We start from the raw sequence: 27543 nt of genomic DNA on the forward strand, positions 1-27543 counted from the left end.
TTTTTTCCTTTTCTTTTTAGTTGCTGTTTTGTTGCACTGACCACTGAGTTTTCAACCAAAAATGTGAACATTGAGCTGCTTTTCCTTTGACCATCCACACTTAGAGGGAGATTCACCCGTGGAAAATGTATACAGATTGAGGCTGTTGGACGATATGTATCTATTTACAACAGTTTAAGGAAATGTGTGTTCATTTACCAAGAAAAGAGCCTAAAGCATCTACCCATTTTCCATATACCAGTTATGCGTTTGTTTCCATGGAAGTCTGCACTGTGAGTGTTGGGAGGGAGAGTGTTTGTATAGATCTGGGCTGGGTAGCTGAGTAATCATAGCAACATGCCGACACCTGAGTGACCATCCACCTCCCACACCCTTCCTGCCTCTTCATACATTATGAGTAACGATATATTACTGTCCTTTCTGGAATTGAATGTGTATTTAATCAATTAACCTTGTGTCACTGCTTGTACACAAACACTGGAATTAGAAGAATTTAGAAGAACCTCTATTAATGCTATTAATCAGGATGTTAAAAAGTAGTGTGTATTTTGATGATGTGTTTGTATGCACTATGGTCATCCCATATTAAGCAGTATGTTGTGGACATGGTATTAGATTTATTAGTGGTTGGACCTTGTCCCAGGACACAAATGAGTATCTGAACTTTGCATTTTTTTCCACTGACTAACATCTAAGGTGTGTATGTAGGCTGGATGTGGGTGGTACCTGAGGCATGCTGGTAGCCACACCCTGTTCACTTTTTTGCTCTCGGAGTCTCTTCCCCCAACATGACACGGCAGAGCAAGGAATGGGTGGAGCCTAGCCCACAATGTCCTCCAAACACTTAGTCAAGGCACACTCAGAGCACCACAGGGACAGGCTAGGACTCCATAGCCTGTAGGCATCATTTAAGCTGAGAGAAATAAAGGCAGAAAGGATACGCAAGCCAACGGAGAAAGAGAAGAACTAAAGAGAAATTGAGTCTTGACTGAAACTCCACCACAGTCCCCTACTAGACGACAGCCTGTGGTTAAATATAAGGAAAGAGAACGCTCTGAACTTACACCACTCTCTTAGAAAAGAGATGAGCTCTCAGCAGAAACAGAGGAACTACTCCACAGACAGCTTGGGCAGAGCCAGGACACCTTCAGATGATGTCTTTTATCAGGGGATGCTCAAGGCCATGGATGGCAGGAAAGGTATTTAAGTGAAAGTTCTCAGTGGCTGAGACCGGTGTCTATAAGATAATTGTAATATTCATATTAGTATCTGCTAGCAATGCTCAACCCTTTAAGCCTGCACATTTCCAATTATTCACAGGTCTTTTTTCACAATGGTATTTGTAGTTTATGATCTGTATTCTGGTATGTGGTTTTCTCTTGGAAGGAGAACATTTTTCCCCACTTTTACCATAATTCTGTGTTTCGGTGCATAGCTGAAAATTATAATAAGTGTTTTTTTCTCCTGCACAAAGCTAATTGGTATTTATATGTAAAAATACTTCTCACACAGACCACACTCTACAAGAGGTCAAACAGCAAACAGGAACTTGAGGCTGTCTTAAACTTGGTGGTTTTATATGGTTACAGTTATAGTGGTTTTAAACTGGCGTACTATACTGTATCTGTGTATCTCTTATCTTTACAGTCATATTTGTCCTGCTGTCCTTCTTACTACACTGCTTCACTGCCACTCATTCTCACATCAAAAAAAGCCAAGCTGCTTGAATCCAGGCTGAAAGGGCCACACCTCTTTTATCCCATATGCAGCCGCTCTGTTTGTTTTCAGTTCATTAGTCAATAGGTGAACAAACATAGCTTAGAAATCCTGAACAAATAGTTTATTGGCACCAAGACCGTCTAATTGTGTAATATGCTTCAAAGATGATTAATGTTTAGTTTTTTATCTTTTTTTCTATTTTACACTGGTCATTGCAAATGTCATATATCAGTAATACAATATACGTTAGTGAGTGTATGCCCAAATCAATAGAAGTAAATTAGAGGCAGTCTCTGGTTTCAGATTCGTGTGTGCCTGACTTCACATTGGCCAGAGGGTGGGGTCCATTTTAAAGGTAATTGCAGCAGTGAGGGCTTAACTATATCACTGTAACGCAATACTGCTGAGAGATATCAGGTGGAATCCTGTGTCTTGAGGTCAAAGTGTGTTCTTTAAAGACTGAGTCAGAAGTCTCAAAGGCTGCAATTTTCTGATTGGTTATTTCTTGTGATGCATCAGTGTGCTTTCATTGAATCTGGAACCCCCAAACAGGAAGTCTTTTGCTGATGAGTAAGGTCCTGCACCACCCTCTTTGGTCAAATTGCAACAGTTTCCGTTCACTGATGCTCACCATAGCAACGTTGATCAATAACATTTGCTTTTGACTCCACCCAAGAGAGAAATGTAGAGAAAGTGTAGCCTGTAGGTGTGTCAGTACCTTTTTGTGCCTCAGCTTGAGATAACTGACTGGGTTTTAATGGCTTTGGCATTGACTTTTGACTTTGTTTTTTTTTTTTTTTACTAATGTGACATAACTAAATCTCCAACGTGTCATGGTGAATTAGGCACTTCCTCTGCAGTATCACTGTACTATCACAGTCACTGAAAGAATTTCTCACTATTTTTATTGACCAGACACACACTGATGATGCCAATACTGATTGAGGATAATTAATGCAATGATTTGCTATTTCAAATGGACTACAGGCATGCCTAATAGCCACTGATCTAATACTCACAGACTGATTAAAGGGGTGTGACTCTCCGATTCCTCAGTGCACTGCCAAGCACTGATGATGTTGCCTGCAGTGCCAAAAAATCTTTTCTGAAGCCACACCAGTAACTGATATACAGGGATAACATTACATTATACCACCTCTGTACGTGTGTAGCAAGGTTTGTCGTGCTGCCAGTGCACTTTATGGAAGTGTTATGAGCTCCTGCAAACTAAATCCAGTGTATTTCCAAACATTTGGCTTACGACTTGGTGTTGCAAATCATCTCCTTCATTCCCCTGTGGATAAGCAAAGAAGATGGGTGTAGCCCTCTCTCCTCCTCCTCTCTTTCTTTATCTCTCTCACTAATACACACACACAGTTTAATCAATTGTAATTTTGTAATCAAAATTTTTTCGATTAGATTCTAATTGAAACTGAAGTGGTGAAAGTCTGAGTGAAACTAGGTTAATGTAATTCAACAGAAAATGCTTTTATAAACTCCTTGGCCATTGAAACTAGGAGGATATTTTCCCAATACTGGATGAAGCATTACTGTCATTATGTTCTGGGTCATCTATGAGCATAGTTATAATGTCCAGATATTACTATTGTCAATCAATCAGCAAGCAGAGTCTTACTGCAGCTCCTTTATACCAATGTTTATGCTGTATTCCTAAAGGTCCCTGTTATATGAATTAATATAATAAAATGTACATTGTAATATTGCACACTTACCTCTACATAATAATGTTTATTACTAAAATATCAATAGAAAAGAAGCTGTACATGTAGCTTATACAGTAAAGCAGTTCATCAATATACATGTCTCAGGTTGTACTGCTCCTTGTGAATTCCTACGTAAATCCAGAATGAATTTCCTAAATCATGTGGGTGCATGTTGACTATGATATCTTTTAAAGATGAGAAAACTGTACATGAGTACATGAATTTTGTTGGATGAGCAATGGTAGTATTGTTTTCTAGTGTTCTGTCTGTACATGTGCTTGTGTGTTGCCTGAGGTCATCCTCTCAGCTCAGACGCTTCTTCAGCCTTCACCATCCCCTTGTGTTTCACAATGGCACTGTGGAAGTACCAGCTCAGCATGCCAAACATCCAAGTGAACTGCCAAGTAAACACCCCTTTTTATGTGTGTGTGCCCCTAAGCCTTTGTGCTTATGGTTTGGTATGAGGTGCAAGGCATGTCTGTGCAAAGGGCTGAGTTCATTTTGGCCTGACGTGTCTTTGGTAAGGTTGAATCAGAGAGAGGTGACTGTCCAGACTGTCATTGTCTGCAGAGTATTCTAACTTTGCATATTGTTTCCCCTTAAAATTGTATTCTCTTGGCCTGTGGATTTTGTTAGATTCAGTTGCTCAACTGTCTCTTGTCGCTTTTTAACACAAAATATTGACCTTCTTGGTTGGTGGTTTCATTCAAATAATTTTAAACATATTTCATATTCCTTTTTCTCTTTTGTATTTTGCAGATGAACGGGACAGAGTACAGAAAAAGACTTTCACAAAATGGGTGAACAAACACCTGATAAAGGTAATTAATAATTTGTATTCTTCTGATATTCATTTTCAGAAACTATATGTTTATACTAGCACATTAGCTCAAGAACATAGTTTTATCTAGTTATGGTTTCCTTTTAATGTTCGAGTGGTGCTTATGATCTCTCAAGCTCTACATGTACTAGCCTGCTCCATAGCTCTTTCTATCATATCTGTTTCTAAATTACGTACTTGCATTTGTAAATGAAATAATATGTTTGAAAAAGACAGCTAATAGAACAGCATTATAGAGTGGCTGCTAGCATACATGCTAACCTTCATAGGTGCAGACTGAATCATTTGACGTCAACGGAGGTGGGAAAATTAGACATAACCGCAATGCCTATTATGCGTTTTATTAACTGTGCCCTAATAAGCAGACCTCACCTCACCACACCACAGTCTAAAGCTGAGCTCTGCCTACCAAAATAGATCCCGTCACGTACCAAGCCCAATCACATACAAATGCACACAAAGGCAATGCAAACAACACAAACCCTCAAACAACAACAGATTACAACAAAAACAACCCCAGAACAGTCTAAGAGGAAGCCGCAGTGCATGCTGGAATAAGCCCCATGTGTCCCAATCATTTTTTTCAGAAGCATTTGCTAATTAATTACTCAAATATGAGTCAGATGGTAGCAAAAAGTCTCCAAGCATTCCATCTTTTTCATTTGGGAGTTTTGCCGTTTCAAGGAATCCTGCCCTAATACTTACAAAAAAAGTTCATATTTAAGATGCAACATTAAATTTTTAGTACTTAAGAGGTACGATTTTGCTGTATTTGTGCCTAACAAATCTGTAACTTGGAAACATAAAGAGGGCAGGAAGCTTCCATGGCAACACAATGTTTAGGATAGATAGAGTAGAGCAGTCCATCACCTTCTCATCCTCTACATATGTCTAATCTGCGTATCATGGCACTCTGTGACTGAATGGACAAATTAACACCAACCAGGCAACTCAACACTAAACTGTAATTAGTCCCAAAGCATCACTGAGCATGTTGTCAGCAGTCTATTCAAAGCACTATTCACTCACTCATACCACACTCTGAGCCTAATGATAGACTTCATACAGTTCAATTTATCATTCTCTAGTTACAATGTGTGAGCGAGATTGAATGAGCTTTATGAAGACTAAGCCCTCTATTTCAGTTTTCTGATTAGCAAAGAATAACTCCTGTTGAAGCTACTGCTGTGTCTAAAACAATATGCTGTGTCATTTCTCATTTGATGTAAGCCACTGTAATGTCAGGGGTAATGAGTCTGAGCTTGCATGGATTTTCTATTTATACCTCAATAAACCAAAGAAATCCATTCATTTACTCAGAAAGAAAAACGTAGCCCCTTTCTGTACAAAAGACTATTTTGTGAAAGGCCAGTGTTATGCCAAAACGCTGTCTTAATTGAAGACAAACATATGCCCTGTTTGAGAGTTGCTGGCTGTGTGTATGTGAGGGTGAGTCAGAAACATCTGGATTCGTTTTGCCGCTGTGAGGAGGCCGACTGTGCTCACTGCCCAGGGCCCGTGGAGTCGGTCTGGCCAGTTGTAGCACATATGCTTGGCTGCGTGTGGCTGTCTGCCTGCTTCAGACTTGTAGAGTTAGACAAGCTCGCCTTAGCATTTTCTTGTTTTAGCTAGAGGTCTTTTTCTGCACCAAAACCATGCAAACACCCCCAAAACACTCTTTTATCATTATTTAATCAATTTTCTGTATTTGTTATTCATGATACAGTGTTCAGCATACTCATATTGCCCTATAACTCTGTTGGCTAGCTCGTGGATATGGATTTTTCTTTCAAAAATTCTAGGACTAAGCCTATTCTTTCTTCATGAAACTGATTATAAATGTAATAATCTATATATATATATATATATATATATATATATATATATATATATATATATATATATATATACATTAGTTCAAACATTAAATCAACATTAAATAAAGAAGGATAGAACAGGTTTATGATAAATATGTTTGAATATTATTTATAAATTAATTCCCTATTAATTCATAATCTTTGTTTTGTTTTAAATGCTGCTTCTTCAAGGATGTTCCTGACAATCATTTAAAAGTGTTTTTAAAAGGGGTGTATGATCAAAAATATTAATATGAAACTTTTTATATCTCTGTATTAGATGTAGCAAGCATTGCGGTTGATAAATAAAGTTTATTTAGAAGTTTGTTACAGTAATGTATCTACATTATACCAGTAGAGTAGGTAAAGTGTTTGAGTTAAAACTCCTTTTTCAGGCCTAAAGCTGATGTAAATCAGCTCTGTGGTGTCTCTCATTGGCTGTTCTCTGGGGCGGAGGCAGTTACGGGGAAGTGTAATGAGATGTGCAGTTGTTTTCACTTTAGAGGCATGTTTCACTCCTGTAGGGCGCTGAGGAAGAGGGAAGTTTGGGAATACGCCAGGGGTGGGGTTTGTCTTTGAAACAGTTGAAGGTGGAAAATCTATACACACTGCAATAGAGAAAGATTTTACATTATGGTATTACTTAAATAATGCTAGAATTGCTTTATGAATTTAACCTTGAAAGACTGTCTAAGGCAAAGATGGATTGCATTAGTGCTGAAAGGTACAATCCATTTTCAGTGTGATTTATCTGTCAGCAGTGTAGAATGAGCACAAATGGACATATAACTTCCTCATGACATGACTCTAAAAGCACACTATTACCCAGTGGTGATGGACAGGTCTGTATTCTGCCTGGACAATATTAAACCTGGGGCACTGCAATCAGACAGAACTTTGAAATGTTAACATTTTCAAAATAAATATTCATTAATTATGTAGCAGCTAGCACAGGAAGGTTGTCTCTTATTGCCGTGCTCTACAGGAGACTGCTGTGCATAGCATTTCAGTGTGTCCAGATATCCCAGTAAGTGAATATTCCAGGGGTTAAGTTTGGAAGTCAGCAAAAGCTGTGGAGGAGTCATTATGAAACACTTTGGTATCATATGGAACAACAGTGATCCCTAGTGGTTACATCGAGGCACTGCCATTATTTTCCCCCCTAACTCTTATATTTTGTTGTTGTTTATTTAATTTTGTTAAATGTTAGTTATGCTATATTTATTCACACTTATTTAAAACAAGATAAGGCATCTTTCTTTCAGATCAAAAGTGTGGCCTCTGTCAAATGTTAGCTTGAATAAGGAGAATGTCTTATTCATGTTAAAATAACTACTGCCTCAGTTGTCAAATTCATTGCAATAAAACTTATTTTGGATTGCCATTTCCCTAAAGGATGCCATCTGTTGTGTAATGACGCATCTTAAATATATTTCAACAGTTGGGAGTGCAGTCAGTTTGAAATGTCTTGGCTGGCGTGCTTGGCAATCTGGCAAAAAAAACAAAACAAAACAAAAAAACACTTGCATGTGTACTTTGTTGTGATAGTCTGGAATGCTCACAAAAGTTGTTCAGCTTCAGTAATCTCTAAAAGAGTTACTGTTAAAACAGTCCTCAACTTCATCCCCAGAAATTCTTCCCCAGTCATAATCTAAAGCTTTCAAAATTGAGACTCTTTTTTTGTTTTAAGGCAACACAGTTCTGTTGGAATATTCACGTTTCACTAGATAGAGGCACAGATTGGAGTTGTTCTGAGCGAGCCAAATAAGATTATACTATTTAGTAATAACTGTAGGGACAAAAATATTTATTAGACGCTCAAATATTATGTTTAAAATGTATTTTTATAGAAACACAGATTTTCTCAATCCTGGTCCTGGTGGTCCATTGTCCTGCACATTTTAGAGTGTCTTCTGCTCTAATCACCCCTGATGCCACTAATGTGCTATTTAACAACACCTTCTGAAGTTGAAGTGGGTGGGATGGAGTGAGGAGAAAAACTACAACATGCAGCGCAGTGGTTCACCAGGAGCAGGATTGTTTCACATATTTTGCTGCTTAGTCTTAACCCATTCCCCTTATATTTTTCATCCTGATCATCATTATATTCTCATTTGCTTTTTCCTCATGCCCACTTTTCTATTTTTTATTTGTTTTTTGCTGTATTATTCTTGTCTCTGTCTGTGTTCATCTCATGCTTCATCCGTACGTGCAGCACTGCAAAGTGGAGGTAGGTACCATCTGCACACAGGCCCCAGCAGGAGAAGGATTTGCCCCTTCCTGGCCTGCATGAGTTTACTTCTGCCTGAGGCTCTCTGCCTCAACTCTGAGCTTCTTATGCTGTCACAGTCAGCGTGTGACAAATGATGTTTTCACCCAGAAACACAGTCCACTTACTTACAGCATCTGATCCACTGTATATCAGCATAAGAAGTCCATGAGTCTTTCACTTTCCTGACACTTGTATTGTTGTGTATTATATTACCATGCATGACAGCACATACTTTACCCCTTGAACTCTTAAAAACCTCTATGCAATTACATAACCTATAGTAATGTGCAAAGGTTCTAGGCCCATAAGCACATTACTTCAAGTAGTTTATCTAAGCAATGTGTGTGTTTGACCCTTTGGTGCCAGAGCTCTCCTTGAAGCCACCAGCTGTCTCATAGATTTGTTAAATTCTGCTATAGATTTAATTTTAAATTGAAGGTTTTGGATGATATTTGGGCTTCGCCATGAATAAGATTTTGTAAATAATTAAACAGTTAGCTAAACAAGTAAGTTAACATATATAAAATCCTTTTGTTTTTAATTGAATTATTAGGGTTTTTTTTAGCTAATATTTGTTTACTGATCAAAAGCAGCTCAACTAAAATTTCTTTTGCACAGTACTGTATATGCATAATAATAACACAATCATGTATAGATCTGCTGCATTAACAAGTTGAAAGAGAGGGTTCAAGGGATTAAATATTGTTTGCTGAATCATTTTTATGGAGTTTGATGTTTAATATATATGTACACAATTTAAAGTCACAGCTTGAGACACATAACTTGAGAGTTATGTGTACGAGTGCAGTTATTGGTAAAGGAGTAAAAGGGAGAGTAAAGTTGTCTCAGTATTTCATTACTGCACTATGACTCTAATAAATCACTTGTCAAAGATGGCAGATGGCATTTGGGCAGGTGTGTCTGTACTGAAGTCAAGGCTGCTTTCCTGCCTCCAGGCATGCATTCCTGCTGATACTCTGCTGTAGAGTTGAGTGAAGGCTGCACTATAAAGCCTATAGCACACTGAATCCAAATGATTTAAAAAAAGCAGAACAATATGGGCCTTTCTAATCAGTTCTGTACACTCTCTGTTTTTCAGGCACAGCGCCATGTGTCTGATCTGTATGAAGACCTGCGTGATGGACATAACCTGATCTCTCTGCTGGAAGTGCTCTCTGGGGAGACGCTGGTGAGCTTCAATGTGTTTACGTTTGTGCGTGATTGTGAACAATTCTGTGCAGCCCGACTCTACTAGCCACTACTAGCACCACAACAAAAGTCCCCAACAACAACCTCTTCTGCTGAACTTGACTTACGTGTGCAAAACCTGGAGCTAAAACATCTCAGTGTTACTTCTCATGTGAAACATCATGATGCTGACTTTAAGGATATTTTATTACAATTGTTTAAATGTAAATTCCAATACTGGTTTCATACTGTTCCATTATTACTGCTTTTTTTTAGTCCTCGAATGAGCTGATTTTACTGAAGCACACCCAAAACACTGGGTTTTCCATGCAGAGCTGTATGTCTCTGCTAGCCTGATGCCATGCTGTAGTACTGCTTTTCCTCTTATCCATAACACATTAACTTCACTCTTGCCTTCTGTCTTTGAAGTGTGTGGCACCTGTTTGACTCTTTATCTCCCTTCTCTGCCTCCCTTTCCATCTCTATCTACCTTTTCCTCCCTATGTGTGCTGACCTTTGACCTCTGCCCTGTGGGCTTTTGCCTCCTCTCTTTGCACTGCTCTTGCTGGGGCTAGTCCAGGGAGAGGGACGTTGTGAGGAACTTGCGGTTGGTGAGTGGGTTTGTAAATTAGGTGATTTTTTTTGTTTGTTTGTTTGTTTGTTTTATTTTTTTGTTTTTGGAAGTTTATTTTCCATGTGATGGTATGGATCCATGCATGGATGAACTATTTTGTCCCTCTTGTCCAAGTTTTTCATATCAGTTTTTATTTTTAAGGTTGATATGGTGCAAATATTTTAACCCATTTGGCCCAAAAACAATTCTTGTAAAAAATTATATTATTTGCTAAAACACAGTTTGTGGCTTGTTTACTATGGTATTGTTCACTATATACTGCATCATATTTTTTGGTTCTGTGTGTGCTAGTTATTTGCTTCATGTAAATGTTGCATAAGTAGCACTTAGAACTGTCTAGAACATAGTGACAGAGCCTGCCTATGTCATATGCCACTAAGCAGGTCATTAGCTTGACCATTGCATGAATTATGCTCTTCCTCTTTCCGCCTTCATCCAGCTGAAACCTGAGCTCATGTTTTGGGTGTGTAACCAATGTGGCATTAGTGTTATTTATTTTATTTTAATTTTTTTAAACAGTTAGTCGGTTTTTGCCACTCATCATTTTAAATGTACATTGTATTATGCAGAGTGTATTTGACACATCTGTTACACAATATATTGCTGAGACTGTGTGGAAATCAACATTCATTCATGAATTCCTAACTGTGTTTTACTTTTTATTAGCCTTATGCCACACATATACAATCTTGTCTGTTTCTTTTTTCTTCCTTCCTTTACAATTTACTTTCTCTGATACCCATCTCTCTTAACTTATACTCTCTTTCCTTTCAGCCTCGGGAAAAAGGGCGCATGAGATTTCACAAACTTCAGAATGTACAGATAGCACTGGATTTTCTCAAACACCGGCAGGTAAGAAAACGCTTTAAAATATTTAAATTACTTACAGGTTAACATTATAGTGAAAGTTCTCACATATACCATCATATTTTTCATTTCTGCCCAGGTCAAGCTGGTGAACATTAGGAATGATGACATAGCAGATGGAAACCCCAAGCTTACGCTTGGGCTTATATGGACCATCATCCTCCACTTCCAGGTCTCCTGCTCTGTCAGTGTTAAGTTCCCATCCCATTCACCTCCTCCTCTGGCTGTTATTCTGTCCAATCTGGGCCAATCAATCCAAATTCAATGGGTTTTTCGGGTGACATAGCAGTCAAATGGTATCTAATCAAGTTCTCAACTATACCTCTCAATTCAGTATACTCTTACTCTTCTATTTATTTTGGGGTCTGTTCACTAATCTTCTGTAAATAAAAGGCAAGTGAAATTGACTTGTTAAGCTGATTTGAGAAATGTTAATCTAGTATTTATATTACAGTTCAGTTATAATATGTGTGGTTCAGACTTTACCTTTACTCCTTTAAAACTGTTTGTTGACCCAATGTGTCCCTGCTGACCAGTCTTCTATGTTAGCAAATCTTTCCAATGCTTGGTCCAGGGTGAGTCAAATAATGTTTGGTGAAGAGAAGAGCAGTATTAGGGTGGAGTGTCTGGACAAGGATGGGTCTCTAGATGGAGGCTGATAGGAAACACGAGGGAATCACTAATGATTGTGACTCATTTGCTCTTTGTCCCAACTTTAGACAGGAAATTAAATAATGCAGGATTTGTTCCCAGGCTGTGCCCTGGCCTTCAGAATTGTCTCATGACCCTTGTCTTAAGTCAGCCCCTCTCTCATCACTCTTAGCTTGGTCTAATGTTCTTCGTTAATCCTTACACTGCAACCAAACGCATTACGGAATATCTGTATCATTAAGGTGTCTTTGATTAGATTTTAGATGACTTTTTTCCATTGTTTATGTATTTTTAGTCTGTTTTGCTAAATCTTTGGTGAAATCAGAAAACACAAATATTCTTTTATGTTATGTTCACCATCCCATTGGTAATTTGAATATTATTTTGTTCCTTGGTTTCAGAGGCTGGAGGTTTGTGGTGTTTAGGGGAACTTTGCTTATTTCTCATTGAAATGGCATGATTATTTGGCATGATTTCATTCTGGTCATATATGAATATAGGTCACATAAATTGCATATATTTTAAACCAACCTGCAACTCCCTTTTGGTGCATGGTAGATATCAGACATCCAGGTGAATGGACAGTCAGATGACATGTCTGCTAAGGAGAAGTTGCTGCTGTGGTCTCAACGCATGGTGGATGGCTACCCAGGCCTACGTTGTGATAACTTTACCACCAGCTGGAGGGATGGCAAGCTCTTCAATGCTGTTATTCACAAGCATGAGTAAGTATTCATTGAGGGGACTGAGGAAACTCTCTGTACCAAAGTACTGAAGAAGTGTAGAAGAACTAACTATTTGGCCTGTGGGTTTTTTTTTATATTATTCAAATTGCTTCTCTTTATTTGGCTGACAAATGTATTTAGAGCAGCAAAATTGCTCAGATTATAGTATGTAAAGCCCCTTTCATGGTGCACGGGATCCTGGAAATGTTCTGGCCTTTACCCGGAGAAGCTGTATGTGTGAACGCAAACACCCACAACATTTGTCCCAGACTTTATGCGGACTATATATTCCTATCCCACTAGTAAAATCTCCAGGTAAAGTACAAAATCAGCGCATATGTGACCACAGTAGCGAATGTCCCAGAGAATTTGCTGTATCTCCTGCACACGTGTCACCCTATGCCTAAAGCACTGAAAATCTCCCGCTGTGAACTGCATATGTGAAAGGACCACTCCAGGACATCTCCAGACCTGATACTCTGAAGTTTCTCTAGAGCTTCTCTAGAGTTCATATGTGAAAGGGACTTCCAGAGAGGATAGCAGAGTATAGCAAGTCTATTATTTGAAGCCAAAGAACAACACATCCAACAGTATTTCTATGATTCTAAGTCACATATAGCTGTGATTTTGTATAAATATTTCTGATCCCAGTAATAGGGTAAAGATATTTTAGTCTGTCTGTGTAGTGATATTTAGACGTTAATCATGAATATCACATTGTTGTGCTTCTTCTCATTTATCTCTGATAAATTTGACTGATGAATATATACATCTTCTGAAATAACCTGAGGAAGAATTGTTGAATTTTACAAGTAATTTTTAATTGAAGTTCATCATAAAAAGATATATTTGGCTCATCTTGTGGCTCCTTCTTTATCAGACTTGTCATTGATCCAGAGGAGAAAGATGCCCTAATCAGAAGCAAAATATTTTAAAGTCATTGACCTGAAGGCTGGAATGCAGTTAGAGTATTATTCAGTTTTGACAGTTTTTATTGAAACAAAAACCCTGTTCCGCAGCATTGTTTTACATGTACCCATACTCATGTATCAGTATATAAGTCTAAAACAATATCTGAAATCTTGTTTACTATGTGAGACACGTTTTACTTTGTGATAAGAATTAATTTCTTTCTTTAAAGCACAGTATTTATATATATACACTGAAATTGTTCAAGCTGAATAAGTGTATAAATAAAGCTCCTGTACTCTGGAGTACAGAAGAGGATAAAAGATGGGAGTGGCTGAATGGGAGTGAATGAAAGAGAAGTTTTTAATGGAGACCAGGGCCGAGTGAGTTAAAGAGAGGAATACTTTAAGGCGTGGTGAAAGAGGCGTCATTATGAAAGTAAAGACAGGCTTCCCCGCAGGGCACCTTTCTTTGAAACACTAACATGTACTTACAAAGCCTGGGTACGCCCTGCTGCCCTTCTAGAGTCATCACAGAGTTTTATGTTTTTGTTGGACACAAAAACCTGCTGCAGCTGAAAGAACTGCCTCTTTGCAGATAGAGCAACTCCATGGACCATCACAAATTATTCTTTTTTTTCCTACACTAGTGTTTTATCTTCTTTGTGAAGACTGATGTATGGATTCCTTAATTTGGTTCCTTGATCCAACATACTTTGGGAATGCCAAGTGGAAGCTATACTCAATGATTTTTTGAAGCAAGACACCTGCATTAGATTTTGCAAAGGACTCCGTGCATGTAGAAAACAGATAGACAGTGACAGCTGTTGTCATTGTGAGTCTTAATTTCTTCATGGTGGTAAACACTGAAGCTTGATCTTTGGACTGTACTGAGGAAAATCATTGAAGAAAGTAACCTTGCAACATTAAATGCAGTAGGGAATTTTATCTTTAAGCAATCGCTGTGAGCAGGAGGCATCATGCTGAGTCTGAAGAGGAGGCTGTCTTTTAGGAAGCGGCGGGCAAGCAACAGCAGCACCACAGGGTCTGTGAGTGATGTTGAGGATCGTGTGGTCATGTTGTGTGAGGAGATCCCATCTGAGAACTCGTCAGATTCAGGCAGAGGCTCTCAAAGCGCAGGGGCCTGCTCCAATGGACATTTCTATGCAGGAGATGCTGATATCAGGTCCAGCAGCTTCACTCCTAAGCTTTCACCCAGAGTTGAAGATGGGAGTGTGGAGTCTTTTTCTCCACCCAGCCCTGGAGACCACTATGCCGTGCGTTCAACCCTGCGCGTCAAAGAGTTATACCGGTCTGGCTACACAATCCCCTTTATTACTCTGTTCTGTGTAGGGTGATATGCCTGCGTTTATACTGGCAGTAATCAATTGATAGAGTGTGTCTTCTAGGAATAAATGTTTACATATTTGATCATTTTATTGTGTTCTCAGGAGCTGAACTAACTTGTAAGAGAGTGTATTAAGCTTGAAGTATAAAAATAAGCCTTATTCTGTCTAAATTTGGCTTCCTTTAGCACTTTTAAAAAATGAATGTTTCAAAGTGGTTTGGTTTAATGAATGACATGTCAGTTATGATCTATGCCTCAGGAGACTGTAGTGAGGATTTATGGGCCAGGTGGGCTTTCACCTACAGCTAGAACTGTTCTGTGTTCTTCATAACACTGCAGCCTATGATTGAACCCTATATTCTTTGTAAAAGTGATTTTAGTGTGTCATCATTTTAGTTAAAGCTACTCTCATGATTTGGTAATACACATTCTTTGTGTATTGTATATTGTAAAAAATGGATATTTTTTATCATCTTATATTTAAAAATGCGTAATTGAAGCAGCCCAAACATGAAAAGTAATGTCCTTTTCTTCATTGTCAACTGGTGGTGTGGATATAAACAGGCTCAAGTATTTTTTTTCTTTACAGTGCTGAATTAAAAGCTGATATATGCCATCCTCTACAATCAGCTTTGATTTTTATACCTCATGAAAAAATATCAGCTCACATTCCCCTCATTTTTGTTCTCTTCCAGGCCCAGACTTATTGACATGTCGAAAGTCTACCGCCAGACCAACCTGGACAACCTGGAGCAGGCTTTTACTGTGGCTGAGAAAGAGTTGGGCGTCACACGTCTACTTGACCCAGAGGGTATGTGCACACTTTACTGCTCTGTTTTCAAGGGGGAGGATCTGTTTCTGAAGTCAAAAAAAAACCCTATATATTTAGATTGATTTATTTTGTAGAGTGTGATGAGAATGCATTGATTATCATATCCATTTTAATGACAATGTCTAATAAACAAACACCTAGAATGGAGCTTGTTGCTGTTAGCACAGCTCAGTAAGACTGAGGTGTGAAGATTTCTTTCTTTTTCGGTCTAAACACATAATGAGGCTTATTGAGAAGAAGTATGTTTTCATTTGATTGATCGGTGTCTTTTCAGATGTTGATGTGCCTCACCCCGATGAGAAATCCATCATTACATACGTGTCCTCACTCTATGACGCCATGCCTCGTGCGCCCGATGTTCACGATGGTGTCAGGATAAATGTGAGTTTTCTCCTTTTAAAGATAGGTGCTGTATTTGCCCATTGCTCTAAGGATGTTTACCCATTTATAGACATTTGCTCAGCAGAAAATACACAGACTGTAAATCAAATCAAATGGAGCATTTCATCTGTAATGTTAAATACTTTCTACAAGCTCTTTTTAATTTCTAAACAATCCTTAACTCTATCTATCTCCAGTAGTGTCCTGTTTTCTGAAGCAATCTTGTGTTATGGAGCATTAACAGACTCCATATTTTGCTTAGTAACATGACAGATACTGTTATGCTCTTAATGTTTGGTATAAATATTAAAATGTAGCACAAAAAATTGCTTGTTATTTTGATATTGATGATTTGATATTTGATAATGTTATAGCATCCAGTCCAAAACAAAACAGCTGCTTGTGGATTTTTCCTTCACGTTACAGTTAGAGAGATAAGTGTATAGTACCACGTTCTCTCATATGACAAAAATAAACCTTGCAGTTGTCTTAAAACCTTAGTATGCCAGTTGATAAGCTATGGTTATTTCCCCTTAAATGCCAAATAGTCTTCCTCCCTTTCTTTCTTTATGGGCAGACAAGGCCGGGGCTGTTGACACGTAATTGAATAAGACAAGGTAGTGACTTAGCAATAGGGTAGAAGGCTTTTCTGTCTGTTGTTGAACTCTTGCTGCTGTGTGTGCAGGAGCTGGAGCTACGCTGGCAGGAGTATTATGAACTGGTCACCATTCTGCTGCAGTGGATCAGACACCATGTCATAATTTTTGAGGAGAGGAAGTTTCCCGCCAACTACGAGGAAATTGAGGTAGGATCATGACACCAAATCTTAAAGCCGCTCTTCTTCTTACACATAAGGGCATGTGAACATCATAGTGTATTCTTTCTGCTGTGTATTGCCAATAGCCATCACATTCTTGCAGGAAAAAACACTTCTCACTGTCCTTTCACTGGACTGTTGTTTTATAGATTATACAGTATTCATACTGTGCCATTTTTTTTAATTAGTTTGTGGTGGCATAGAAGTCATACAAAGTCAATGTTCAGGATTTCCCATCACAGGGCATGTCTGATTTCAAAAGCCATCATTGCTATAAGAGTATGAGTCATGTTACTCAATACCACATCAAACAATACAGGTTGGTGCTCTTTCAGATCATGTTTCATTTAGAGGTTATTTTATTTCTTTCTGTCCTGTCAAATAAAGGTGTGTCTGCTCTATGGTAAGACAATCATCACTGCCCTCAGACCCACTCCTTACTGGATGAGTAATGGAGAAGGTACAAAGTATTGCCCAAAGAAATCTCAATCAGCTTCATGCTTGTGCCCAAAAAAGGGCCTTAATAACAACAGGGCATGTTTTACCCAATATGAAAAATAACAAAGTTCTCATGTTTTCTCAAGACCTAAGACCCTGTAACACCTTGTGAAGAGCTCCTGTTCATTAAGCATGCCCATGACTAAAGATGTGATTATGTGAATGAGAAGCATAAGGCTTGAGATTGTGGAAACAAGTCTCCTTTCTTGATAGAACTTTATTTAAGTCATGATGTTGTTTTCATCGCCATGATTTTTTTGGGTTTTGCTCATGTCATTGAGATGGTTGTACACTCTTTAATGTTTCACAATTCATTTTTTTTTCATTTCTAAGGCAAATGTTTTTTGTAGTATCTTGAATTGGAAACGTTTATGAATTCAGTGCAGTAGAATATCTGTAACAAACTTTTTTTCAACTGAATTGCAGAGCCTGTGGCGTCTGTTTTTGAGGTTTAAAGAGACTGAACTACCAGCCAAGGAGGCAGACAAGGACCGTTCCAAACTTATCTACCAGTCCTTTGAGGTTAGTGTGGCAATTCTAAATATTTGACACGTCATTGGTTCTTACATGGATTTTTACATAGATTGGTGTTGCAAGTAACTAGAAATATTTTAAGACATTTGTTATGTCTGAACAGAGTGCAGTTCATGCCGGACAGATCAAAGTCCCTCCTGGTTACCACCCCATCGATGTTGAGAAAGAATGGGGAAGACTTCATGTGGCCATCCTTGAGAGAGAGAGGCTGCTAAGAATAGAGTTTGAGAGGTGAGTGATTTAGAGAGCATTTTACAAGAATAGTTGCTTGTTCACTTTTACAAGGTGAACCTATGTCATTTAAGGCTGTTTTAATATAAATATGTATATACACAGTTGATAGTACTTTGGAGATGTACTTATGTAAGGCAAGGCAAGTTTATTTATAGAGCACCTTTCATACACAGGGGCAATTCAAAGTGCTTTACAGAGTCTAAAGAAACAGTAAAAAAGAGAGTTTGAGTAGAATGCATGAGCAGCAGGTAGTGTCGCAGTCACACAGCTCCTGGGACCTGGAGGTTGTGGGTTCGATTCCCGCTCCGGGTGACTGTCTGTGAGGAGTTGTGTTCTCCCTGTGTCCGCGTGGGTTTCCCCCGGGTGCTCCGGTTTCCTCCCACAGTCCAAAAACACACGTTGGTAGGTGGATTGGCGACTCAAAAGTGTCCGTAGGTGTGAATGTGTGTGTGTCTGTGTTGCCCTGTAAAGGACTGGCGCCCCCTCCAGGGTATATTCCCGCCTTGTGCCCAATGATTCCAGGTAGGCTCTGGACCCACCGCGACCCTGAATTAGATAAGCGGTTACAGATAATGAATGAATGAATGCATGAGCATGTTAGACAATAGCTCACTCACAGAATGAAACCCTCCTTTTAATCTAATAATTTGGTGTTACCTCAGTATTATTGAGATATTTAGTTATAATATACAATATTTTTCAAATAAATTATTTGCTTTGTTAAAGTTATTTTATCTAGTGGAAATGTCATAACTCATTGGTGAATAATTTTGTTTATCTTGATATAAAATTATTTAAGAATGGATTAAGGAAACAAATCTAGAAATGAACCTGCAGCAATATCAAGTATCTAATGTATTTAGGTTTTATTTACATTTATTTACTTCCTAGGATGTCATATTTGCAGTGTGCTCATAAATCTGTTGTTGGTTCTTAACGTATAGGCTGTTTTGGGCTCTGTCTAGATAATCTTCAGTTCATTTCACTGTATCTTTGTGCTTACCTCCACTCTCTCACACATCCTATATACTCTTTTCCGTGTAGTTTATAAACAAAATCAGAAATGTATGATAATAAAATGAGCAAATGTGTTTCATGTAAGAAACCTCAAAGCAAACCTTAGAGATGGATTGTGAGTTCTCTAACCACATCGCTTCGCTATGTCTCCTCAAAGAGTACAATGGTACCTTTAGTTCTTGTGCAGGTCAGCAATCTGTAGTTTAGCTCATGTTACACATGTATCATTCTGGGTATTATACATACAAATAAGAAATACCGAAAAAGTGTTCAATATCACAGACAAGACACCATAAACATATCATGGGAACATTAAACTAATAGGGACAGAGATCCATATCCTCATGTGGAGGGATTTGGGCGTATTGCGTACAGCTCATCCCCTGTCACAAGATACTGTTGTTACTTCTGGTCGAGTGAGAATTGTAGCTAACTGGGAAGCTCCATTCATAGGACTGGGTTATGGAATGGCTGACCAAGCAGCAAAAATATTTGGTTCAGTCTCACACAGCTGAGTCCCATGACGGGTGAGGACTATGTTGGAAGAACATATTTTATATCTAGTGTTTTGGATGAAGACCTGAGAGCTTTTGGGATACTCAGTCATGGCATTTGTGACAGACCCTTATCGGTTAGAGTATTTACTTCATCCAGGGAAGCTGTGAGTGTTCTTGAAATTGAACTGATTTTTTTTATTTATTTTTTTGCTTTGATACGTGTGCTGAATTGGGCTAATATGACCATGATTATTGGTAATGACATCTCTGATATAGGTAATATAGTTATAGATTGTTATTATGGAAATGTATGACAAAATATTAATTAATTTTTTCAGGTAATTTTGCCTCCCTCTGAGAATTCAACCTATGTTTATTTAGAAAGTGTTCTTGCTTTCTTATGCAATTACATTAAATGATATTTTATTTGTTATACTTTGCTATGAATTTGATCCTATAAACTATTGAATGAAGAACATAATAAGTGTGACGTGTCTTGTTTTGACCCAGGTTAGAGAGGCTCCAACGAATTGTTGGTAAAGTACAGATGGAGTCTGGAGTGTGTGAGGAGCAGATGAATCAATGTGAAACCCTTTTGCAATCAGTAAGTTGTTTTTTTTTAAATGCCAAACAGCATTTCACTCAATCTAAAGTCTTTAAAAGCCAAAACAGGTCTTCAGTAGCTCAACTGTTATGTCTTTTTCACATTTCATTCCATCTATGATTTTAAACTCAAGGACAGATGGCACACACCCTGCTGAGGTTGTCTTGATTTTATGGCTATTTGCACATGCAGTTGACCAGTTGATTTGGCTATTATATTTATTATAGGACATCCGACTCCTAAATTCAGGGAAGCCCGCTCAGCACACAGGCGAGGTGGGGAGAGACTTGGATAAGGCCGATGACATGATCCGCTTGCTCTTCAATGATGTGCAGATTCTCAAAGATGGGCGCCATCTACAGGCTGAACAAATGTACCGCAGGTGTGTCACCAGTTCCCAGTGTCTGCTGTTAGTATGCAATACTAAAACTATGAATGGTCCAGTACAAGACAAGATCTAGCAGAATCTACAACTTCGTGTAGTGGACTGCTGGTTTTGCACCTGGTGTTGTATTAATGGGAAGAAAATCCATGTTAGCTATCAGACTTTTGATCTGGTGTACAAATATATATGTATTGTTTGTTTATTGTGTTTTATTGATAAAAATGTTGTTTTCATCTGGTCACCTTAGTGATATATGGTTGTCGTAATAAAATAAATATAAAACAATATTTAAAATCATGACAAAATGTACAACCATTGTTACAGTGCTAAAATCATTCACTCCTGTTCTGAAAAGAAATCAGAAAATAATTGTTATTGTAACTGTAATGTAAAGTAACTGAAATTATTTTGCATAGGGTTTACCGTCTGCATGAGCGCCTGGTGAATCTGCGCAGTGAGTATAATCTTCGAATGAAGGCTGGACTGGTGTCTGTCCAGCAGAAAGGGCAGCAGGTTCAGGGAATGAGGCCCGAGCTGGATGATGTCACTCTACGCTATGCCCAAGACCTTCTAGCCTGGGTAGAAGACAACCAGCGCAAAATTGAAACAGCAGAGTGGGGCTCTGACCTGCCCACGGTGGAGTCTCAACTTGGCAGCCATAGAGGCCTACATCAAACTGTGGAGGACTTTAAGGCCAAGATTGAGCGGGCACGAGCTGATGAGGTAAAATCTCCCTCACAAAAACAGATTTATCTTTTTTTTTTAGAACGAGAATGTTTTCAGTGAAAAATGTTTACGTTGTTATTTCTTGTCTATTTTAGACTCATCTCTCTCCTATCAGCAAGAGCACATACAGAGAATACCTGGCCAAACTGGACCTTCAGTATGCCAAGCTCTTGGTACATTGTTCTTTCAGTCATTTATAGTAATTTATATTGTTAACCTACGACCAGTGAGAGTGATTAAGTGTCATAACATGTTTGCTGTTTCCTATGCGCAGACCTCATCTAAGTCTCGCCTGAGAAATCTCGATCAACTCCATGTTTTTGTCAGTGCTGCCACGAAAGAGCTGATGTGGCTCAATGACAAGGAGGAGGAGGAGGTCAACTTTGACTGGAGCGACCGCAACACCAACATGACTGCAAAAAAAGAGAACTACTCTGTAAGTTATATATAATTCCAGCCTTTTTTGTTTGCATTATTCTTGGTTTGTTTAATTCTCTCTTCTTAAATTTTCCAGAATTTTACTTTGAACTTGTCTTACAACGTGTTGGATGTGTTTCAGGGGTTAATGAGGGAGCTGGAGCTCAGAGAGAAGAAGATCAATGAGATCCAGGTCTCTGGAGAAAGACTCATTAGGGATGGCCACCCTGGCAAAAAGACTATTGAGGTGATATATAAAACAGTTTGCTTGTTTTATATTTCTGTGATTTGTTCTTAAAGTGCAAGTTGGTTTATCTTTTGCATTTTTCCTAATACTTTGTTTTTGCTCTAGGCTTTTACTGCTGCCCTGCAGACGCAGTGGAGCTGGATCCTTCAACTTTGCTGCTGCATTGAGGCTCATCTCAAAGAGAACACTGCATACTATCAGGTTGGTGAATCTAATCACCCTACTCCCATAAACAAAACACATGTTCAAAAAGTAAGTCTGAAAACACACAGCAAATAATCAGTGTAGGTCATTACAGACATTCAGAATCTAACATTATATTTAACAAATTGTGTTTGGACTACATAAGACAATACCAGTTAATGCTAAAAAGTTATATGCCTGTGATTTGAGGTTGAGTGTGTTTGCTTCCTTCTCTGCAGTTCTTTGCTGACGTGAAAGACACAGAGGAAAAGATGAAAAAGTTGCAAGAGACAATGAAGAAAAAGTACTCATGTGATCGCTCTACCACAGCAACTCGTCTGGAGGACCTGCTGCAAGATGCTGTGGTTCGTGTCTTTCTGTACCTCAGACTGTGTCTGTTATAGCTGTGCATATACCATACTTACATTGAATCATGTCTTGTAGGATGAAAAGGAGCAGATTAATGAGATAAAGAATAATTTGGCTGGCCTCAATAAGAGAGCCAAGAGCATTATCCAGCTCAAGCCTCGCAACCCCACCACCCCCATCAAAGGCAAACTACCAATCCAGGCTGTGTGTGACTTCAAGCAGATGGAGGTTAGTAAACCCATATATGTACATATCACGTCATAGACAACGTTCAGATTTTGTATAGGACGGTATATTTTTAATGTGCTGTGCTCATATATTTACTTCTGTATTTTCTGAACAGATCACTGTGCACAAAGGAGATGAATGTGCTCTACTGAATAACTCCCAGCCCCAAAAGTGGAAGGTCTTGAACCGTTCAGGCAACGAAGCCACTGTACCCTCAGTTTGCTTCCTTGTGCCTCCTGTCAACAAAGATGCTGTAGAAAGCGTGTCTAAGTAAGCGTCAATTTTACAAATCAGTAATTAATGCCTTTCAGAGAAAGCTGATAATTTAGGAAACAGAGTGTTCATATACTTTGTTTATATCACATGCATTTCCAAGTGAATTAAATCTGTATTATTATTATGAATTGTTTTCTCTTCAGTCTGGATGCTGGACTTCAGCAGATGACGAGTGATTGGCAGAATATGTACTTTAATATGAAGAGCTTACTGTCCTGGCAGTACCTGGTGAGGGACATCCAGCTCATACGCTCATGGAACATCACCATGGTCAGTTAAATTTTTGATTTATATAGAGCAAGAATGCAATACATTTGTACATCACTTAGTTTATGTGCTAATAAAAGGGTTTTCTGGACATATGAAGTGCTATATTTCTTCATTTATTTTGCAAGAGAAGTCTCTTAATTTATATTGACTGGATATGGGTTGATAGATATTTGATTGAAATATATCTGTATTAGACAAGTTTAGATTTGATCAACTTTCAGAAAAAAAAGTTATATTTTAGAAATAAAAGTTATATATTTTCATAATGGTTATATGGCATACAATGGCATAACTGTGTCCAATACCTGCTTTTAATAAATATTTTTGACTGATGCAAACTTATGTTTACATGAAAATGCATTGATATGGGCATAGTTCCTATATTTGTGCCTATATTAGTAATAAATTAGTTGTTCCTATATTAGTTATAAATATTGTGGCTGGTTTCACAGTCAAAAGTGTCCTTGGCAAAGCTTTTTCTTTTTGAGGCAAGAAACCAATTCATTCCTTAGTTGAGATAATTTAAGGCCTTGTGCCTTTTGAAAATGAATTTTAAAGAAATCAACATGAAGTATGTACATACTGTTGATAAACACTTGTAAGGCATTCATTTTGGCCTTCAGTAATATTTTTCCTGTGACTCTTTTACAGTTGAAGACCATGAAAGTAGATGAGTACAGGCAGATTTTGAGAAATCTGGAGCTTCACTATCAAGACTACTTGCGAGACTCTCAGAATTCAGAGCTCTTTAGTCCAGAGGACCGCATTCGGACTGAGAAAGACTTCAAGATGACTACACAGCACTATGAGAACCTGCTCCAAACTTTGGAGAAAGGTAAACATATTTATAGACTTCCATTGTATACCAGTGTATAACTGTAACATCCTTTTGACAAATTGACAAGTCTCATGTCATATTTAGGGTGACTTTAGTTTGTATTATGTGGTAACTGTGAAATTCACCTTACAGGACCAGTGGTCAGACCAAAGGGTGAGTCTCATGCTGCAGGTTGCTCTTGCAGGGCAGTAATGAGAACTCTTTTATCATCAGCTTCACAAAAGGCAAAATTAGCTTCCATTAGTTCATTCCATCCACTTGCTGTATGTTACTGTGCTTAGCTAACTGTTAAGTGCAGTTGATTGAGCGCATGTTTTTTGTTGTTTACAAAGCTTCCTCGCTTCATGTATTTTTATAATGAGTTCTGGCTGATTTCACAACAAATTGGCTTAGAGAGAAAGTGGATGTTCAAAACAGATTACAAATTTAAAGATTTATAATTGTAGGAAAGCTCAGTAGAAGAGAGTTTATTAGAACAGGCACATTTTCTAAGCTAGTACATGCTTTGGTTGAATGCTTATGGATCTGTGAAAAGCCTGAGATGCATGGTATTGGTGCTGTACACAGATAGTGGTAAATCTCTTTGAATGTGTATGTATTGTTTTGAAACAATGATAAGCAAGCTTTTCTTCTCACAGGTGAGCAGGATGAGTCAGTTTGTAAGACCTATATCACACAGCTCAGAGACCTGCGCCTGCAGATTGAGGACTGCGAGTCTCGCACAGTGGCCCGCATCAGACAGCCTGTGGAAAAAGATCCTCTCAAAGATTGCCTCCAAAAAACAGCTGACCAGAAAGTAAGACTAATATTTTAAAGGCCAATTTCAAAATTAACCAGTTAAGAGAATGTGACAACGTGGTAATTTTGACCACTGAATCTGTTATTTTCTGTTAGATGCTAAAATTTCTTATGTAAAGAAAATTATATCCAAAACAACAATAGCAAAGAACTGTATTTAGTTAGTGTAGCTAACTGCATTTTGAAGAAGTAAATCTTATCTTATCTTACAGAAAGTACAAGTTGAACTTGAAGGCATTAAGAAGACCGTGGACAAGGTTGCTGTGAAGGCAGAAGAGGTGTTGGCCTCTCCAGAGCAGTCCAGCACTCCAATCCTCCGCTCAGAACTGGACATCACCCTGCAGAAGATGGACCACACTTACAGTTTGTCTTCTGTGTACCTAGAGAAGTAAGCATCAGTCTGATTCTTCAAAGTTAAAATTTTCGTAATTTAAAAAATGTAATATGTTTTTCTTATTTTTTTTTTAATGCTGCAAAAAGAGCAGTAAATCATTTAATTTACCATTATTTCTGTTCCAGGCTTAAGACAATAGAAGTAGTGATTAGAAATACACAAGGGGCTGAGGACACTCTGAAGAAATATGAAGATCGCCTCCGTCAGGTTTACACAGTCCCCACTGATAACAAGGAGGTGGAGACTTATCGTACAGAACTTAAGGTAAGCTAATATGTAACAATAAATCAGAAAACAATTAGCCCCATTCAATATTTTGAAGTGTGGCACGGTGGTGCAGCAGGTAGTGTCGCAATCACACAGCTCCAGGGTCTTGGAGGTTGTGGGTTCGAGTCCCGCTCCTGGTGACTGTCTGTGAGGAGTTGGTGTGTTCTCCCTGTGTCCGCGTGGGTTTCCTCCAGGTGCTCCGGTTTCCTCCCACACAGTCCAAAAACATACATTGGCAGATTGATTGGCGACTCAAAAGTGTCCGTAGGTGTAAGTGTGTGTGTTGCCCTTTGAAGGACTGGCGCCCCCTCCAGGGTGTATTCCATTGCCTTGCGTCCAATGATTCCAGGTAGGCTCTGGACCCACTGCGACCCTGAACTGGATAAGCGGTTACAGATAATGAATGAATATTTACCAGTTTTACTTATAAAACACTGACATTATGTTTACTATGAAATATTTGCCAGGGTTCTTTTTCATGCTTGCTGCTTAATGAAAAGTAATTAATTTATAAAAGTTAGAAAATGTACAGTGGACATTTGTCTGTATAGCATTATAAATGTTTCAATAAATTTTTTTTCACATTTATCTATATTTTACACAGAAAATGCGTAGCGAGGCAGAGGGCCGACAACCTGTATTTGATGCTCTGGAGGGTGAGCTGGTTAAGGCTACTGCTGTGAGTGAGCGCATGACACAAGTTCACAGAGAAAGAGATGCTGAGCTGGACCACTACAAGCATCTAGTGTCCAGCCTCCAGGAGCGCTGGCAAGCTGTTTTTGCTCAGATTGATTTACGTCAGCGTGAGCTGGAGCTGCTGGGCAGGCAACTGGGCTACTACCGTGACAGCTACGACTGGCTTATCCGCTGGATCGCAGACGCCAAACAGCGGCAAGAGAAGATACAGGCAGTGCCCATCACTGACAGCAAGACACTGAAGGACCAACTGGCTAAGGAAAAGGTACCACCAAATCTTATCCTTTTATTCTTTAGAAATAATGTCAGAGGGCGGCATAATTAAACATATTGCTATTAACTGACATTTTAATAAGTTGCAATGGATTTGTGTAGAGTCTCATAGAAGTAATGCAAACCTCATAAGTCTCTCCAGTCCTTGAGATCCCTGGAGTTTCATTCTGTGTTTCATATCTTTTTACTGAGATAGTGAATGCTAACATACTTTTTCTAACACCTAGAAACTCCTGGAAGAGATTGAGAAAAACAAGGAGAAAGTTGACGAATGTCAGAAATATGCCAAAGCTTACATTGATACCATAAAGGTAAATGAACCTTGCTTTTTCAAGTCCTTAGAACATTTTGTTTTAAGAATCTTGCCCTGCTGCTAATTGCATGCATTTATGAGCTTTTCTATTCCGCAGGATTATGAACTGCAGCTGGTTGCTTACAAAGCACAAGTGGAACCACTCACTTCTCCTTTGAAGAAGACCAAGATGGAATCGGCTTCTGATAACATTATTCAGGAGGTTAGTAGATATAACTGCTATGAGCATATGGAGCCAATCAGTGGCAAAAGTTATATTACTTTAAAACACAAACAAAAATTTAAAAACTAAAATAGGAAAGGTAGGACTTTTTCTGTTTAAATATAATTTTGAATCAATTCTGAATTAATTATATTTCAAATTTTTACTTTCATATTAAATATTTTTACATTTTAATTCATATATCTAAATGTATATGAATTTGAAAAATTTTATTTAAATTAAAAAAAAATAAAATCAGGAATTGAATGAAAGATTTGAAAATGCTTAATTGGAAAAAAACATTTCCTACACTTATTTCCAGACCACATAGCAGGCCAGCCTAATAAAGGTGTTTTTGATTACTGACTGACTGACCAATAGAGAATTTTGATGATTTTTAGTTCAAACACTTGGTCCAGTTATTAAAGCATGAGATCAAAACGCTTAAGTTTCAGTTACATTTGTTTTTTCGACTTTAAATTTGGCTCCATATGCATAGTGTTACACACACTAG

The 27543-nt window shown here is 38.3% G+C and overlaps 1 protein-coding gene across 4 annotated transcripts in view; it reads left to right on the forward strand.

Moving 5' to 3' along the window:
- Window positions 1-27543, forward strand: part of plecb (plectin b) — a 144158-nt gene that overhangs the window by 99146 nt on the left and 17469 nt on the right. For 2 of the 4 annotated variants that reach the window (XM_066682344.1, XM_066682341.1), the window contains 28 exons: window positions 4203-4264; window positions 9512-9601; window positions 11009-11086; window positions 11181-11273; window positions 12311-12477; window positions 15429-15544; window positions 15840-15946; window positions 16632-16751; window positions 17688-17783; window positions 17899-18026; window positions 20054-20147; window positions 20375-20529; window positions 20949-21255; window positions 21354-21431; window positions 21533-21694; window positions 21818-21922; window positions 22028-22123; window positions 22345-22470; window positions 22550-22702; window positions 22818-22972; window positions 23122-23248; window positions 23900-24083; window positions 24725-24882; window positions 25097-25272; window positions 25404-25542; window positions 26150-26506; window positions 26742-26825; window positions 26925-27029. In XM_066682344.1, coding sequence (XP_066538441.1) covers window positions 4203-4264; window positions 9512-9601; window positions 11009-11086; window positions 11181-11273; window positions 12311-12477; window positions 15429-15544; window positions 15840-15946; window positions 16632-16751; window positions 17688-17783; window positions 17899-18026; window positions 20054-20147; window positions 20375-20529; window positions 20949-21255; window positions 21354-21431; window positions 21533-21694; window positions 21818-21922; window positions 22028-22123; window positions 22345-22470; window positions 22550-22702; window positions 22818-22972; window positions 23122-23248; window positions 23900-24083; window positions 24725-24882; window positions 25097-25272; window positions 25404-25542; window positions 26150-26506; window positions 26742-26825; window positions 26925-27029 — 3818 coding nt within the window. Of the gene's footprint in view, window positions 1-4202; window positions 4265-9511; window positions 9602-11008; window positions 11087-11180; window positions 11286-12310; window positions 12478-15428; window positions 15545-15839; window positions 15947-16631; window positions 16752-17687; window positions 17784-17898; window positions 18027-20053; window positions 20148-20374; window positions 20530-20948; window positions 21256-21353; window positions 21432-21532; window positions 21695-21817; window positions 21923-22027; window positions 22124-22344; window positions 22471-22549; window positions 22703-22817; window positions 22973-23121; window positions 23249-23899; window positions 24084-24724; window positions 24883-25096; window positions 25273-25403; window positions 25543-26149; window positions 26507-26741; window positions 26826-26924; window positions 27030-27543 lie in introns of all 4 variants that reach the window. The other 2 variants (XM_066682343.1, XM_066682340.1) reach the window with 1 other exon arrangement.

This window comes from Hoplias malabaricus, chromosome 10, assembly GCF_029633855.1.
Source record: "Hoplias malabaricus isolate fHopMal1 chromosome 10, fHopMal1.hap1, whole genome shotgun sequence".
Classification (NCBI taxonomy): domain Eukaryota; kingdom Metazoa; phylum Chordata; class Actinopteri; order Characiformes; family Erythrinidae; genus Hoplias; species Hoplias malabaricus.